General features: G+C 41.7%; 1 protein-coding gene and 1 long non-coding RNA gene across 5 annotated transcripts in view; one reads left to right on the top strand and one right to left on the bottom strand.

Annotated features, from left to right (window-relative positions):
* FHIP2A (FHF complex subunit HOOK interacting protein 2A) overlaps positions 1-11,091 on the bottom strand; it is a 35,701-nt gene extending 24,610 nt beyond the window's left edge. Inside the window, exons 1-3 of the mRNA XM_084290642.1 lie at positions 10,750-11,091; positions 3,602-3,680; positions 1,581-1,750 (exon numbers count right to left, since the gene is read on the bottom strand). Of these exons, the coding sequence (XP_084146768.1) occupies positions 1,581-1,750; positions 3,602-3,680; positions 10,750-10,794 (294 nt within the window). The 5' untranslated portion in view covers positions 10,795-11,091. The remainder of the gene's footprint in view (positions 1-1,580; positions 1,751-3,601; positions 3,681-10,749) is intronic.
* Positions 10,982-14,540, top strand: LOC311211725. Of its 4 annotated transcripts, none has more exons than XR_014618640.1 (5): positions 10,982-11,119; positions 11,251-11,377; positions 11,780-11,920; positions 12,478-12,562; positions 14,039-14,540. It is a non-coding gene; the product is annotated as an uncharacterized lncRNA (long non-coding RNA). The 4 variants fall into 4 exon arrangements; XR_014618642.1 differs by lacking the exon at positions 14,039-14,540 and adding an exon at positions 13,467-14,027 and having other exon boundaries at positions 12,478-12,526; XR_014618643.1 differs by lacking the exon at positions 14,039-14,540 and adding an exon at positions 13,467-14,027.
* Positions 14,541-14,555: the final 15 nt, after the last annotated feature.

Here is a 14,555-nt window from a genome sequence, read left to right as displayed (position 1 = left end):
GCATTTATCACATGAAAATACTTTCCTACCTCCATGAGATCTAATGGCATGTGGTCCTGTACATACCTCTGCTTCTGGCTAAATCCCCCCAACCCTAACGTGCCCTAACATGTTAAAATATAATAAAAGCTGTTACTCCACGGGTCAATTTTACCCCACGCTATTTCCCAGATCCAGTTCACTGCACACCTTCAACAACAGTTCTACTAACAAAAATAAGTGAATGGACCATGGGAGGCAACAGTCAGGAATCACAACTGCCTAACCTGCCTCTCCTGCCAAGGTAATTACCCTCAGATTATTAATCCCTAATTATCACTCCGTTGTCAAGTGAACTGCGACAATGAATGACAGAACTTGAACCATCAGGGTACAACAACAATAAGTGTAAGTGACTGCTGTGAATGGATATTACCTTTTTTTTGCAACAGATCTTTGAAACATCTTGCAAGCACCAAACTGTGTGTTTGCTTCAGATGTATCAACGCACAAGTGGTGAAGTATAAAGACAGGCTGTACAAGAATTGCTTGTACAGGCGTATTTGCCTGAGTGCAAAATGACTCCTCTCAACTCTTAGAAACATGCTACTGATTACTTGCTTCACATATGTCTCCATTTCATCTTGGTTTCTTGACAAGAACTAAAATATTTCTCAACAAGTATTTTCAACACATCTGTATTAGGTATCCTTGACTGATTATAGCTGGTACAGTAACAGTAACTGCAGAGCTCTGGTCCTTCCAGAGCAAGGAACATCCTAGGCTCAGACAGCTAGTACCCAACATTGTCTATGTGTCAAATCAAGCAGATTAAAAACTACTGACTACATGTAAAAGGTTCACTGAAAAGGAAATCCTGGAGAGCTCCATTTACCCTTAGAACAGGGCACACCATACTTTTCTAACTGCACCTGCACCATGATACAAAAAGCTCTAGAATTAAGGCTGCCAAGTTAATTCACATCATGTTCTGTCCAATCCCAACTATTTCAGTTGATTAATCTGCCAAGAAAGATATCAATGAGAATGCACGAAGACCATGAATTTAATTTCACATGCCACAAAGCAGATGTGAGAAGAACCAGACAACACTGCCATGGGCTGGATTTATATTAAAGTCTCAGATGTAAAAGCTGTCTGGGAATCAGCTTAAGTAAATGTTTTCTAGCATGGAATCTTTATGAGCAGTACTTCCTCACATTAAGAAAAACAAAATAAAATGTGTATTTAATACAGCACTTTTCACCCAAGAATCTCCCAACACTTACTAAGCAGAGAGAGGGATAATACCGTCTTGTGGACGCCATAAAACCTTTAGACTGAACAAAAGTTCTTCCTACTTCCAGCCTCACAGTCAGCACCAGAGTGCTGAGTAACAAATCGCAGTGTTCTGCCTTACTCAGCATCTCACTGCTTGTCTCACTTTGATCACAATTACTTAAGATTATTATTTATGATATGCCGGTAAGATAAGCAAACAGCTATTGCTTTGTCCCTCAGTGTCCCACACTAACACCTACTTCCCTATTACAATTAGGAGCCCGTCCAAAATCTAATCTGCTCTGCAGAGAAGTACATACATCAGCTTTTCCCAATGTGTAGAGCGTCTCCAGAATCTTGTGATGTAGCAAATACTCCATACACGGCCCCGTTTCACCTGATTCCCTCTCATTTTCTTCTTGAACTAGAATATCCAACATCTGATCCAGATGAGAAGGAATGTTGGTATCAGTCACAGGAGCTTTGTCATCTAAATAGAAGAGATATACAATTAAGAATGACTAAAGTATCGTCTTTAAGTCCAGTTCCAAATTTAAAATTTAAACACAAGACCATTCATTTAAAGTGGTCATACAAAAGTCACAAAATAACCATTAGGAAGCTATCAGACAGTTGATATACACATACATATACATATATAATCTGAAAGATTATCTATATCTTTAAAATATATGTGAATATATAGTGGCCCCAATTTTGAAAAGATAGAGGTTTTAGATGTTCGGTTTTAAGACACCTTCCCTAACTAGCCAAAATTGCAGAGTCCTGAAAAGCAAGTCAGAAAGGAAAACTCTTGCAGCCAGAAGCCAAATTTAATGACAGAAAGGCTCAAGCCTCAATCTTTTGGTTAGCATCCATCCCATCTCAATAAGCTGCCTCATATTCTGAAATCTATAAACAGCCTCTAAGATTAAATCAATTCACAGCTGATCAGTTCCTTTATCAACTAGATAAGTAAAATGGCTTTTCTAACAATGACAACAACAAAGCAAACTCAGACTCTATGCTGTTTATGAGATTTTAGGTTTGGCTTTTATACATTCTGCATTAAGATAGCACTCTTTCAAATTTTTTGAACGAAAGGGTTAAACACTGATCTATGACTGAAGTCATGAAACTGTTTTGGATTTATGTCACTGGCAGCAGGAGCTGGCATTAACACGTTGTAAAGCATGTCTGCACGTGAAGAGATTTTGCTTTTTTTAAAAAAAAATCTCTTCAGCTATATTCTTGAACAAATATCCCTCTAGGGAAATAGCTACTACTTTTTATGTGATGCTCTAAAAATAGCTGTCACTTGCATGCAAATGGCAACAAGGAAAACTGTCGTATCAGAGTGATTTTGGTCTCTACCACAACCTCTAATTATCGTAGAGCATTTTGCTGGAGTTTCTTAGGCATAGTTCTGCTTCTACTGAAGAGAGCAGAAATCTATCCACTGAGTGAAAACATATTTTTTATGCAACTTTTGAAAGTCTGGGGGATAGGTCAGATTTTATTCTGTTCCACGTAATCACAGGTATCAGTTTTCCACTACCACCCTGTCATTTCCACCTTAGGAAACATCACATAGTGTTCCCGAAGATGAGTAGAACGAGGTGTCAAGTTTCAGCTTTTGAGTGTAAATATTGATATAAACAAGATCACCAGTCCCAGACAGAAACACAGATTGAATAGCTACTCTAGCAAAAATGCAGAACTAATAAGCTTGTGGAAAGCATGGTAACATTCACTTTTAAAACTATTAAACTAGAACCACAAATTGAAAAGATATGTGCTGCATAACTGCTGTAGGAAACCAGGAAAAAGATAAAGAACAAGCAACTATAGCCAAAATTTCATCAGAATATCTATTTTTTACTATTTTCTACATATTTTCTATAGGTATCTATTCTGACGAAATATATTTCTATTGTTTTCTACCTATTTTACTTTGGCAAAGGATTTTGTTGAAATCTTGGAAGGAAAAACAAAATCCTTCATGCAAAACAATAAAAAGGTTAACAGCAGGTACCACATCTCTGTAGCTGTCTGTTTACATCAAACAGAATACATCAAGACAGAAATTGGATCAGACATGAAAAGGGGCACTTCTCCACATGGCAGTCAGCAAACAAGACCTTCTATTTTTGTTCATGACACAATTTTGGGGATGAATGTACACTTTTTTTTTTTAAATTAATTATTACTCATGTTAGTATTTTGGTAAAAGACATGACTCATTTTAGTATTTCTTCATCTTCACTTTTTAACAAAACTGAAACCAGGAATTCGAGATTTCACAACCAACAGACCAGAAGAGAGCATTTCTTTCTTTTACCTGACGTCTCTATGTAGTAATGGGTGATTGCCTTCCAGTGGTAAACAAAATCTTCTTGTAATGGAAGGGATGGTGCAAGCTATGGGGGAAAGAAAAAGAAAAAAAAGTTAGTAATAAGTAAACTTATTTCCTCAGAGATTAAAATGAATTTTGGGAATAAGCTGCCAGTAGACCAATGCTACAATTTTTACACTGTGCTTTTACCTTTAACAAGGACTCCTCCATACATTATTTGTGGAAGGAGCCCCACATCACACTGACTAGATGAGAACACCACCAGCAATCTCAGTGATGTCTTTATGACCAGACAATCTACTTGACACAACAAAAGCAATCGCTCATAGAGCAAAGCACAACAAGAAACATGGGTTTGAATTGTTTAGACATCAGATATCAGAGTTTTATCCTTTAGGAAAAAAATCACATTCTTTTACATCTGCTTTTGATGACATCTATCCCTTTCCATAAGCTCTGTTTTCCTCCCTCTGCTCCCTTAAAAACACTGATTTGCCACAACCTCTAAAAAAAATTTCCTTTTTTTTTTTCCACATCAGACCCATCCCTAGAGTTCGACAGGTTGCTCTTTCTTTTAGCCAAACACATTTATTTCATTTCTGAAATGCAAAGTTTCTTTGTGTTTTGTTTTGTTGTTGTTTTTTTTTTTTTTTTCTGAAGGCATTTGGGATGGCCCATTGAGTGTGGCTGGCGTGCAGGAATAAATAACACGCTGCAAGAATGAAACGCAGCCTCCCTCGTGCTCGGTCAGCTACCAGCACTGCTCCTTCCTTGCCAACTGCGAGAGCTTGGTGGCCAGCCTCTGGGGCCCCTTACACCACAGGCACAAACAACTTTTTTACCCCACAGGCCATGTGTGGAGAAAGAGATGACCACAACCACTTCACCACTCGGCTCTCCAAAGAGCCTTATAAAAGTTGAGGCAAATAGTGAATTTGTGACCAGAGCACAAAATGGTCAGAGTTGGTAAAATCAGGAATCTTACAGTAAAAACTGATACAACCCCACTGATCAAATTGACCTGCTGTTACTGAGGCCTAATCCTATGTTGGATGCTTTTCTGGATGAATCAAATCCCCATGTCATTCTTTTATACACAATCCTGCATAGACAAACTTGACACGACAGTAGCAATGTGAACTCAGGGCATCTCCACTCCAGAAGCTACGGAGAGCGCATTAAGATTAATAAACCTGAATTCCTCTCATGTCTCCTCCTAGGGCCTAAAAACTGCTAAGTTAGTTCAGGTCCTGGACAAACAGAAGCACAGGGCTGTACACTCTTCATTGTGTAGGGTTGGTCTCTTTGAAAAAGCCTTTTAAGTTTGCTGTGTCAGTCTTTTCCTTGAATTTAACGGCATTTAAATTTATGGTGGTAAAGACATGAAGCTGAGTCTATGAGCAGCATGCCACGTGTTGATAAAGAAGGGAAATGCCAATTGTTACTGACCCTTTGCACACAGGACTTTGAAATTCAAGACTTTAAAAAAAGTAATGGTGCTTGTTAACTATCTACACCTGTACCTTGTGTCGAAACGTGTCCTCACAAATGGCAGCTAGGCGATCAAACTTACATTGCTTATCCATTCCCTGATAGTCTGTGGCCTGATTAAGCCTTCTGTATTGCCATGGCTGGGCACTGAGAGCAGCACTTCAGCACACCAGCTAGCTTGAGGAGACCTCAGAGTGCACAAAACTAGTTAGTTCCACTGTGAAGTCTACTAGGTTATTGAAATTCAGAAGAGTGACTGAGCAAACTGAAGCCTGAGCGCAAGGTATTTTGTCTCATGCTCCATATGTCACACTTGCTGTGGAGCTGTGTATTTCAGGCAATGGAATGATTGTTTTGTGTAACAAAACTATACTGAAAACTCAGCTCAGGCTGACAAATGGCACAGAGACCACTTTTGAGGAATATCAGGCTTTTCCAACCATGCTATTATCAAAGTAACACACAATAGATAACATTAAAAATTTATCCTTGACCGATGTGATTTTCCTCTCCACTTCTTCCAGCTTCATCTGTTTTGAGATGAACGTAGTGCCTCTGAGCAATGCCAGGAACAGGATTTCGCTTCTCAACACTGTCAATAATTTATCCACAGAGAGAGCTGTGGGTACCGACATCCTCCCTCCCTCCCAACAAACGCCTCAAGGGACTGCTCTCAGAGATGAAGAGGTAATTCGGGGACAGGTCCTGCCCTTTTTAATTGAAATATCTGGTGATTTCACAGTCTTGTCAGACCAAGGTGTGTGTCCACATGCCAACCACTGCACAGACTGCATGTGCAGCACCAGCTAATGGAGGGACCCCCTTTGCACACATATACATTTTCTACTAACGAGTTTCCATCCTGATCAGCCAAGGAAGGGAACAGAATCAGGTCATTTGCACTGCTTGTGTTTGCACAAGTCTCGCATCACTGTCTGTCTGTGTGGCCAGCCATCTATACATGCATTGTGTATGTCTGTATGCGTACCTGTTGGGAATATAGAAATCAACCTTGCCGCCAACTGGACCTAGGGATGCAGAGCTATGGCATCCTCGCCTGCACTGGGCTACCTGACTCAGCAACCCCTAACAATAAATAAATAATTTTAAAAAATATTTACTTGTTTGGTTAAAGTATTTTAACCCTCCTACCCTCAAATTGGTCTTCCCACTGAGGATGGACCTAGTATAAACATGCTTATTTCAGCACAGCTGCTCCAGGGAACATTTAAGAGAGGTGTTACTCCAGCAATGCTACATATTATTCTGAGGTAAGTGTTTTACTGCCAAAAAAAAGAAAAAAAAAATCTTATCTCAGTTACTCAGACACAAAACCAAGGTAACGACAAAAACTAAGATCTCAACTTACACACAGACAAAGCCCAACACTGGGAAGCACTGCAAAACTGTAAGCTCCCTAACACTTGGTTGGCATGCTTTACCCTTACTAAGTCAGGTAATTCCAGTATGAAGTTGTAGTTTCTGCTCCAGAAGGAATTACTCGCTACCAGCCGAGATGGAATATCTTACAGTTGCTAATTTGAGTAATCATTCTTTCCTAAAAGTATGCATATTTGTATGCCAGTTTCTGAAGCAAAACAAAATTGATTATGAAGGCCTCTGATTACCGCTATTTGTCTAATTTGAAAGAATTACTTTAAAAGTGCAGTTCCTTCTTGCAGTTATATTAGTTGACTTTGATGTAGATACTGATGTCCTTACTAATTATGAGCTCTTGATTCCTTTCCTAATCTCAATTTAAAGCCCTCCTCCTCTGTGGAAGAAACTTCTTAAAGACTGCAGTGTGGGTGTTGGTATATCAAAATCGCCAAAACTCACTGAACACCACTAAAAAGCAGCCCATTAGAGCAGACAGCGATTAGCTGTTCCATCTGGTCCCCAGCTCCAGCAGTCGAGCTTCCTGGGAGTGAGTGAATGAGTGTTCTCATTTAGCAGCTAAACTTAGCACACGCTGCCCTATCGTTCTGGTGACACTACATTAGTAAAGATCAAACCCCACTCTTTCCAGAGAAAGTGCTGCTCCCAGAAGATCTATAGATCTTTGACCAGAGCTTCAGTCTTGCAGTTATAAAATCTGTCCAAAGCACAAGTCCACGTAGCTTTCAAAACTATACAGAATTAGTGTCTAGGCAGGAAAAAAAAAAAAAAAAGAAAAAAAAATCAAGAACAATTAAACCTATAAATATTCAGTTTTAATAGCAACTCCTTTGGGCATTTAAAAATCATTGCCATATTTGCATGTATGCTTTTCAAAAGTGTAATTCAATAATGAAAGGGTGGGAAGAAGTGAAGTTGGTGATATCCCTCAATATTTTTTTGGACAAGTCCACCCAGCAAAGCAAACAGTGTATAAAAGAGCAGCAGCTTCTGGCTGGTCAGATGGGAGGGTAAAGGGAAAGCGGAAGCTGGGTCAAACAGAAGTGAAGGGGAAGTGCGTACAAGTGCATGCACACTCCCCTGACTGAAACACGGAAAAGTACAGCAGCCACTCGATGTTTTTCTTCAATCTCACTAATCTGAATGCTTGCCCTTAGGGAAAGTCCAAAAAAAAAAGATTAACGCTTGAAGGTTTACTTTATTTTCTCAGCTGATGAAAGCCCAGAGTTTATAATGGCTGCTGCTTTCAAGTTCAAAATTAAGACTGCACATGCCTGCAAGTGCCTTAATTTTTGTCATTATAATTTGTTACCAGCAGCACAATGTTAAAACAATCAGTAATTTGAGCTCATTATATCAAATAAAGTGGGTTCAAGAAGAATAAAGAAGAATAAATTTTGTTCTGAGTAGCTGGACAGCTAATGATTTTGGAGTAATCTGTAGCAAGTGACCAACAGAGTGAAACAAACAATGTTGTTTGACAGAAAGATGCGAAATTCAAAACAGCCCAAATCATAGTTTTCCTGCTCAAGATACAGAGCTCAAACACATCCTTTCAAGTTCACTATTAAGACAAAACATCTCATGAAAGACCAAAACCAACACAAACAAAAGTCCTTTGAAAACCGAGTGACCCCTTTACAGACAAGCTGTTTGCTCTACGGAAACAAAAGTGAAGAACACGAGATAAGAGGAAAAAAAAAAAAAAAAGAAGCCTAACTTGCAGCTTTATTTACACTGTATTTTGTTTCTTACTGAGAATTTAAAACTCCTGGAATACTTTGTGGATAGAAGCGTACCAGTTACAAACAGCAAAAAGAAAACATCTTGGCGAGAAGACAGAGAAACTGTCTCAGATTCATTAATAGTAGCCCCACTAAGTAGCAACACTTCTACTCTGCCCTGACGGAAGGTAACAGAACAAAGACCTCAGTGCCCTCCACCAATCTCACCAACCCACCTATCCCAATTTATTGTCAGGACAATACCACAATGGTGCTTACTCATCCAGATGCTGCATGGAAGTCCAAAAAAAGGAAAAATACCTAAGATACTGTCAGGACTGAGATGTGATAAAAGGTGGCAACAATCAGGATTCAGCTGTAATGACAAATGGGAATACAGAGCTACCCCACACTTGGACAATTCAGAGAGAAAAGACTGAAAGTTTTGAGATAAAAAAGCCTTAATAAAAAGCAACTGCTCCCTGACTTATGCCTCATCAACAGTCCTGTCACAAAGGGAGTCAATTAAAGAGCAGAACACTCACAACAAGCAAAAAGTTAATGCTCGATGCACATTACACTGCCAACCTTCGGAATGACTTGTCATAGTGTGGAGAGATAGATAACAATTATTATCTAATAAAAATCAACTCTTACTCAACTCTTAAATACGTGTCTAACTGTAGGCCTCTAGACCCTGAGTGAGGCAGGAGAGCAGCAGTGAGTGATATGCAGCAGGAATGACTGTTAGCTTCTTAGTTCACAGTTTTGTTGCTGATATTCAGAGCTGAAGCAGAGTCAGCCCCAACACTGGTTAAAGTTTCTATTTCTTTGCCCTGTGTTTGAATTGCTGGGTCAAACTTCCTACACTAAAGCAAAAAAGCATTCTTACTGTCTTCTTGCTTTTGTGGTCCCATCTTTCATTCGTAACACATGGTGCTCGATATTTGTCACAACCCCACTAACACAATTCAGCATGGTGTCTGCTATCAGGAGGTCCCTCACAGTGGTGTGAGCAGGGTGATCCAGTTCTAAAAGGGACAACACCATTGAGCAATGACACGCGGAAAGTTGCTTCACAGAGGCCACTCACAAAGTGACGTTTACCAGCCTGTGTGTTTTCTTCCGTAAATTAGAAAAGACAGTCTAGTCCCTACTATTTTTCCATTCAGCTCCCTGATTTTTCCTAGTATTGCATGGATCTCATATAAATGCAGTTCTCTTCGTTTATTTTTGATGTTATTTTGGTGCACCACCAATGATGTAAAGATTCTTCTAGGAATAACTTTGATGAGTTGAATCATTACGCCTGAAAAAATAACTTTTCCTCCAGTCTAGCCTCACTTAGTCACCCTTTCCTATTCAAAAAGCGGCACAGCTCACCATAACAGGATTTCTTTAGTTAGGCAACCACTAATTTCTGTATGCCTTCCAATGAAAGCACTGTCTGTTGAAGGTGACCATTATGTGATCATACAGAGTTTTCAAGTACGTACTTTCATCATCACCTTTCTTTCCAGCTGCCCTCTGCCACCAACAGGGCAAACTAGGATGGAGACCCTATTAATCAATGCAATTAATGCAGTATTTGCAGCATGAAAAATGCATTCACGCACAAAGGTGCTCCCCACACGAGACACGACTTCCCATGGCGGCTCTTCTTTCCCCAACCACTCTGAATTCCCCTTCGGCACTTTCTGCGTTTGCCCCAGCAGCATTTCACCTCCAGCGTTTGACACCTGACCCAAGACACCTCTCTTCAAACCCAGCCTTGCAGACACCTTGGCCCGCTGCAGAAGCTGGTGCTGATCGCCAAAGGCAGCCGAACGTGGCCTACCCCGGCGGCAGCCCCACCAAGGGGCTCTCTCTTCCCCAGCCCAGGACGTTTTGGGCTCCGTGATAAGGTTTAACCAAGCACACCCCAACGCCGGGCACCTCACCCTGCTCCCCCATCCTACCCCGTTAATAAACCCACCAGCGACAAGCAGGCGCTTTCCGGGAGCGACGACACCGCACAAAAGCACCGCAGCTGGTTCACAGGCCACAACACCACCACCAACAATAACACAATCCCGAGGAGTTTCCTGAATTTTCCTCCTTTTATTTTGCTCCGTTGAAAAACACGATTACAACCCAGGGCCTGCCTGGTTATCACCGGGACACAAGGGCCCGGCAGGACGCACCCCGATGCCCCCCAAAGACCCCCCGGGATCCCCCCGGGAACCCCCCGGGAACCCTCCGGGGCTCCGAGCCTTGGGCAGGGGCCGGCCCTGCCCCGCCGTGCCCGGGCAGCTCGGCCTCCGCTTCCCTTCCCTGCGGCAGGGGCGAGCCGGGAGCAGCGGGGCCACGGCAGGGAAGGAGGAAGGGAGCCGAGCCGGGCTGAGCCGGGCTGGGCTGAACCGAGCCCGGTTGAACCGAGCCGGGTCCCCCCGCCCCGGCCATCCCCGTCTCGGCCCAGCCGGCCGCTAGGCCCCGCTCGGATCCCCGGCGTTGCGTGGCACGGCTCGCCGGCGGCCTTACCGCCTCCACGGCGTGCTGCAGGATGGAGGTGAACTTGGAGAACATCCTGTCCCGCGACTGCAGCAGCCGCTGCCGGGACGCCCGCGACAGCTCCTCGATCCGCCGCCGCCGCTCCAGGGTGAGGGCTGCATGCGGCGGCCCGGCCGCGGGGACGGGGCCAGGCTCCTCGCTGCCTTCCTCGCTCGGCGGCCGCCGACACCGTGGCACTGACACCGCCGGGGCTCCGACTCCGCCGCCGCCTGCAGGGGCCGCCACCCGCTCCGCCGCCCTCCCTGCCCGCGGGCCCCAAAAGCTGCCACTGGGTTGTGGTGGTTGCAGGGGTGCTTGGGGGCCGGCACCTGGAATGCTGCAGCAGAGAAAGGCAGAGAGGGTGAGAGGCTGGGTTGGGCTGGGCTGGGCTGGCGGTGTGGTCTTAGCCAGCTGGGGTGCTTGTAGAGCTAATATGAAAGCGCTTAAGGCACCGTGTATCTTACCTGTTTCACTGCTGATTTTTTTCCCCAGAATACCGATGGTACGCATCCCTCTCCCTTTGAACAAGACCAAGGGGGGTTTACTTCACTTCCAAGCCCAATACTTTGAGAAAAAAAGACCACTCTTCCCATTTTCCCTTGCTGCAGGAAAAGCAGAGGTAAGGTAGATGGGCAGAGGTTACAGGAGCAGCTGGTGGGTAGTGTGATGGTTTGGGAACAGCTACAGCTCACAGCATAGTGTTTGGACACTGGGCAAATGGCAGTGGGGGAACAGCACTGATTTGGCACTTTGGGAGCAGAATGAAATGTTGGGAAGGTGACAGGGCTGGCACCTGTCATTCAAATGGGGCAAAACTTTCCCGTTAATTGCTGGAGGCTAATGAACACCAATTTTCATATGCCAGGAATAAATAAAGAGAGGTGAATCAAAAGACAACACAAAGCTACTATGTAACTGCTGTATTTTATATTGTGTCATTTGTGAAGTCTGTCTATGACTGATTGTGTGATGAAGTTTTACTAATGATTCTGCTGGACTAATTGTTGTTACTACTTTGCAGGCCCAGAGAGATACAGTCCGAGTACTGTATAAATACCAGTTGTACAGTTGTACATGGACACCTTTGCTGAAGTGGCTAAGGACCAGAGCTAGCTGTTTCCTTCTCAAAACCTATATATATCACATAATGTAATTTTAGAAGGTAATTATGTTTTTTAAACAATTTTGCTTATTGTGGGTTTGTCAAGTTATATTCTGTAGATACTCTTAGGAAATAAAAATTTTTCTATGTGAGTAGTCATATGATGAAACGTCTGTCTTCTCTCTGTGTTTAGGTAATTAGCAACTACATGGGTTATTTAGAAGGTTTTTATACTGTACTATACAAAAGAAACTTAGATTTTTTAAGAATACTCTAGAAGGCAAAGCTAGATGCATTCAGATGCATTTAAGTGGTATTTGCTATGGTTTTGTAATACACACAGATTATGCCTAATATTATTATTGATTTGATTATATATATATATTAGCATTTTAATACTGTAACTACAGTTCAGAGGATACATCCACCCTGCTTATGTGGTTTATATTGCAGGATTAAGCTCTGCTTTCATTAAAGCAAATAAAATAAATGATAAGTTGTAGGTTTGAATGCAAATATGTTGTCAGAAAGTGGACTGAGTAGTGGTAAAGCTGTTCTTCCGCATATGTGGGGATGTTTACCATGTTAATGAGGACCCTCCTGTTCTCTCATTATAGATTCCCTATTTGGAGCCTGCATAGTTTGTGAAGAAAATGTGGATTTAAGGCACGTATGCTTGATTAAGATGTCTAAGAGAACATGGTAATTTCAAATGCTCTTTGCAATCCATTTGTTTTTGCAAAAATGTTTTTTGGGTGTGTCTGGGCAGCAAAATGAATAAAGAAACAGTAAAGTATCATAAAGATATAAAAGCTGACAGTTTTATAACTGAGAGCATTGCTAAGTGTAGTTCACAATTTATGAAATCACAAGTCACCTCTTCGCAGATGGTGAGGCAATGGTTTTTTAATGCTTGAGGGCCTCTTATTATTCTAAGAGTGCCAGATGTACATAAAAACAGGGTTGGGTTTTTGTTTGTTTTGCTTTAAACAAACATTTCAGTGTGCTTGGCATTCAGTTTTTGGTTGTAAAGGTGACTTCTTATTAGGACTCCTCAATATAAAATGCCTTGCAGTAAGGAAAACAAAGAAAACACCACAATTGCATGATTATCCCAAGGCCTATTAAACATAAATTGAATCACTGCAAATAACCCTGCATTTACTTTACTAATATATTGAGCTTCAATCTATAGTGCAGAATCCAGTCAATGGTGCATATATATGTTGCAAATTGTAAGTATGATGGGGTTTTTTATGCTTTTCTCACAACCTCACCTGCTTATGCCTGATGCTGTTTCCACTGAAATAAACACAAGTATTACTACCTATTTTAATACTCCTTAAGTATAGATCTCTGCTGTTGTTTGTTTATTTTTAAAGTAGGATTTGTTTTGTGGGTGCCACATGCAGTAGGTTAGTGTTTTGCTTGAATGTCAGTTAATACGCTTCTTGGAAATGAGGCTATTTTAATTGATGAAGCTTTTGGGAACTAACTTCTCCCTCTTGCAAATTAATGAAATTGTCAAGATTAAATCAATTTAAGTGGAGTGAGACAGCGAGATAATGTGCTAGCCTTTCTATCTGGAAATCTCTGTGCCCTTTAGATTGATGGCATCAGGCAGCCTCTAATGGATATATTTGTCTACGTTACAAAAGAACTTCCTGCAGTCTGGACTTCTGCATCAGAGAGGTTCAGGATTTGGAAGTTTTGCAGCCCAGAATGAAAACATACTGGTAGAGCAGTGCAGAATATGTTTGCATTCTATTGTGTTTATAATAACCACAGTGACATCTGTGTTTTCATGTACTGCTTGAATGAAATAAAGAATGAAAAGGTGGAGGCTTGGTATGATCTCTGCTGCTGGGGAAGGCTAAAGAGAAATTTGAATCATCTCTGTACCCTTTTGATATCAGGCTTTATGATAGAAAACAAGCATTTTTTTGTGTGTTGGATACCAAACAGCATGCACTGGGATTGAAGTCCAAACCATGTTTCTTCCAAGTTTAATCTGTTTTGTATATGTAGTACTGTACATGCTCCCATTAATTGTCATTTTCCATCATGAATTTTCTGGTTGTTGATGCTTCAAGATGCGTGTAACACCTCCCTCCTTGCTGCTTCACTAATAGCACCATGTAATCAGCTCACGCACTGTTTCTTCAAATCCCATTTCAGACATTCCCGGGCCTGCACATCCTGTTGCAGTTCTGCACATCTGTTTCTCCTGTAGAGGCATCCACTTGTCTTCTGATGGGCTACAAACCTCCTAGTCATTAGTCTATTGTCTTATCAATTACCAGTCACATCTGCTAGTCTCTTTACGCCATCCCTCATTGCAGCTGTTGAAGACAGGATACTGGGCTGGATGGACAAATATGCATGCCCAGCAGGGTATTTCTTATGTTTGTGCCTCAGTTACACTGTTTATACAACACAGCTCTAGCTTGCATAACGGGTTATGAAGGAGACCACAAGGAGGTCAGAAGTACACATTGCTGATGAAATGAGACATGAATTTTCCAAACACATCATGTTTTCCTCAAATAAGTTTCTATTCCACTGCAAACCTCTTTATAATCTGAGTTTTCCCCTATAAGTAAATGTATGAATGTTCTGCCATATGGTGTCTGCAAGCATTAGCATGTAATAAATTACTGAAACCAGATAAAATGCTCTAAAATGTGATCAGTTA

This window comes from Netta rufina (assembly GCF_964035555.1).
Source record: "Netta rufina genome assembly, chromosome: 7".
In the NCBI taxonomy this organism is placed as follows: domain Eukaryota; kingdom Metazoa; phylum Chordata; class Aves; order Anseriformes; family Anatidae; genus Netta; species Netta rufina.
This window is presented reverse-complemented; position numbering and strand designations above follow the sequence as displayed.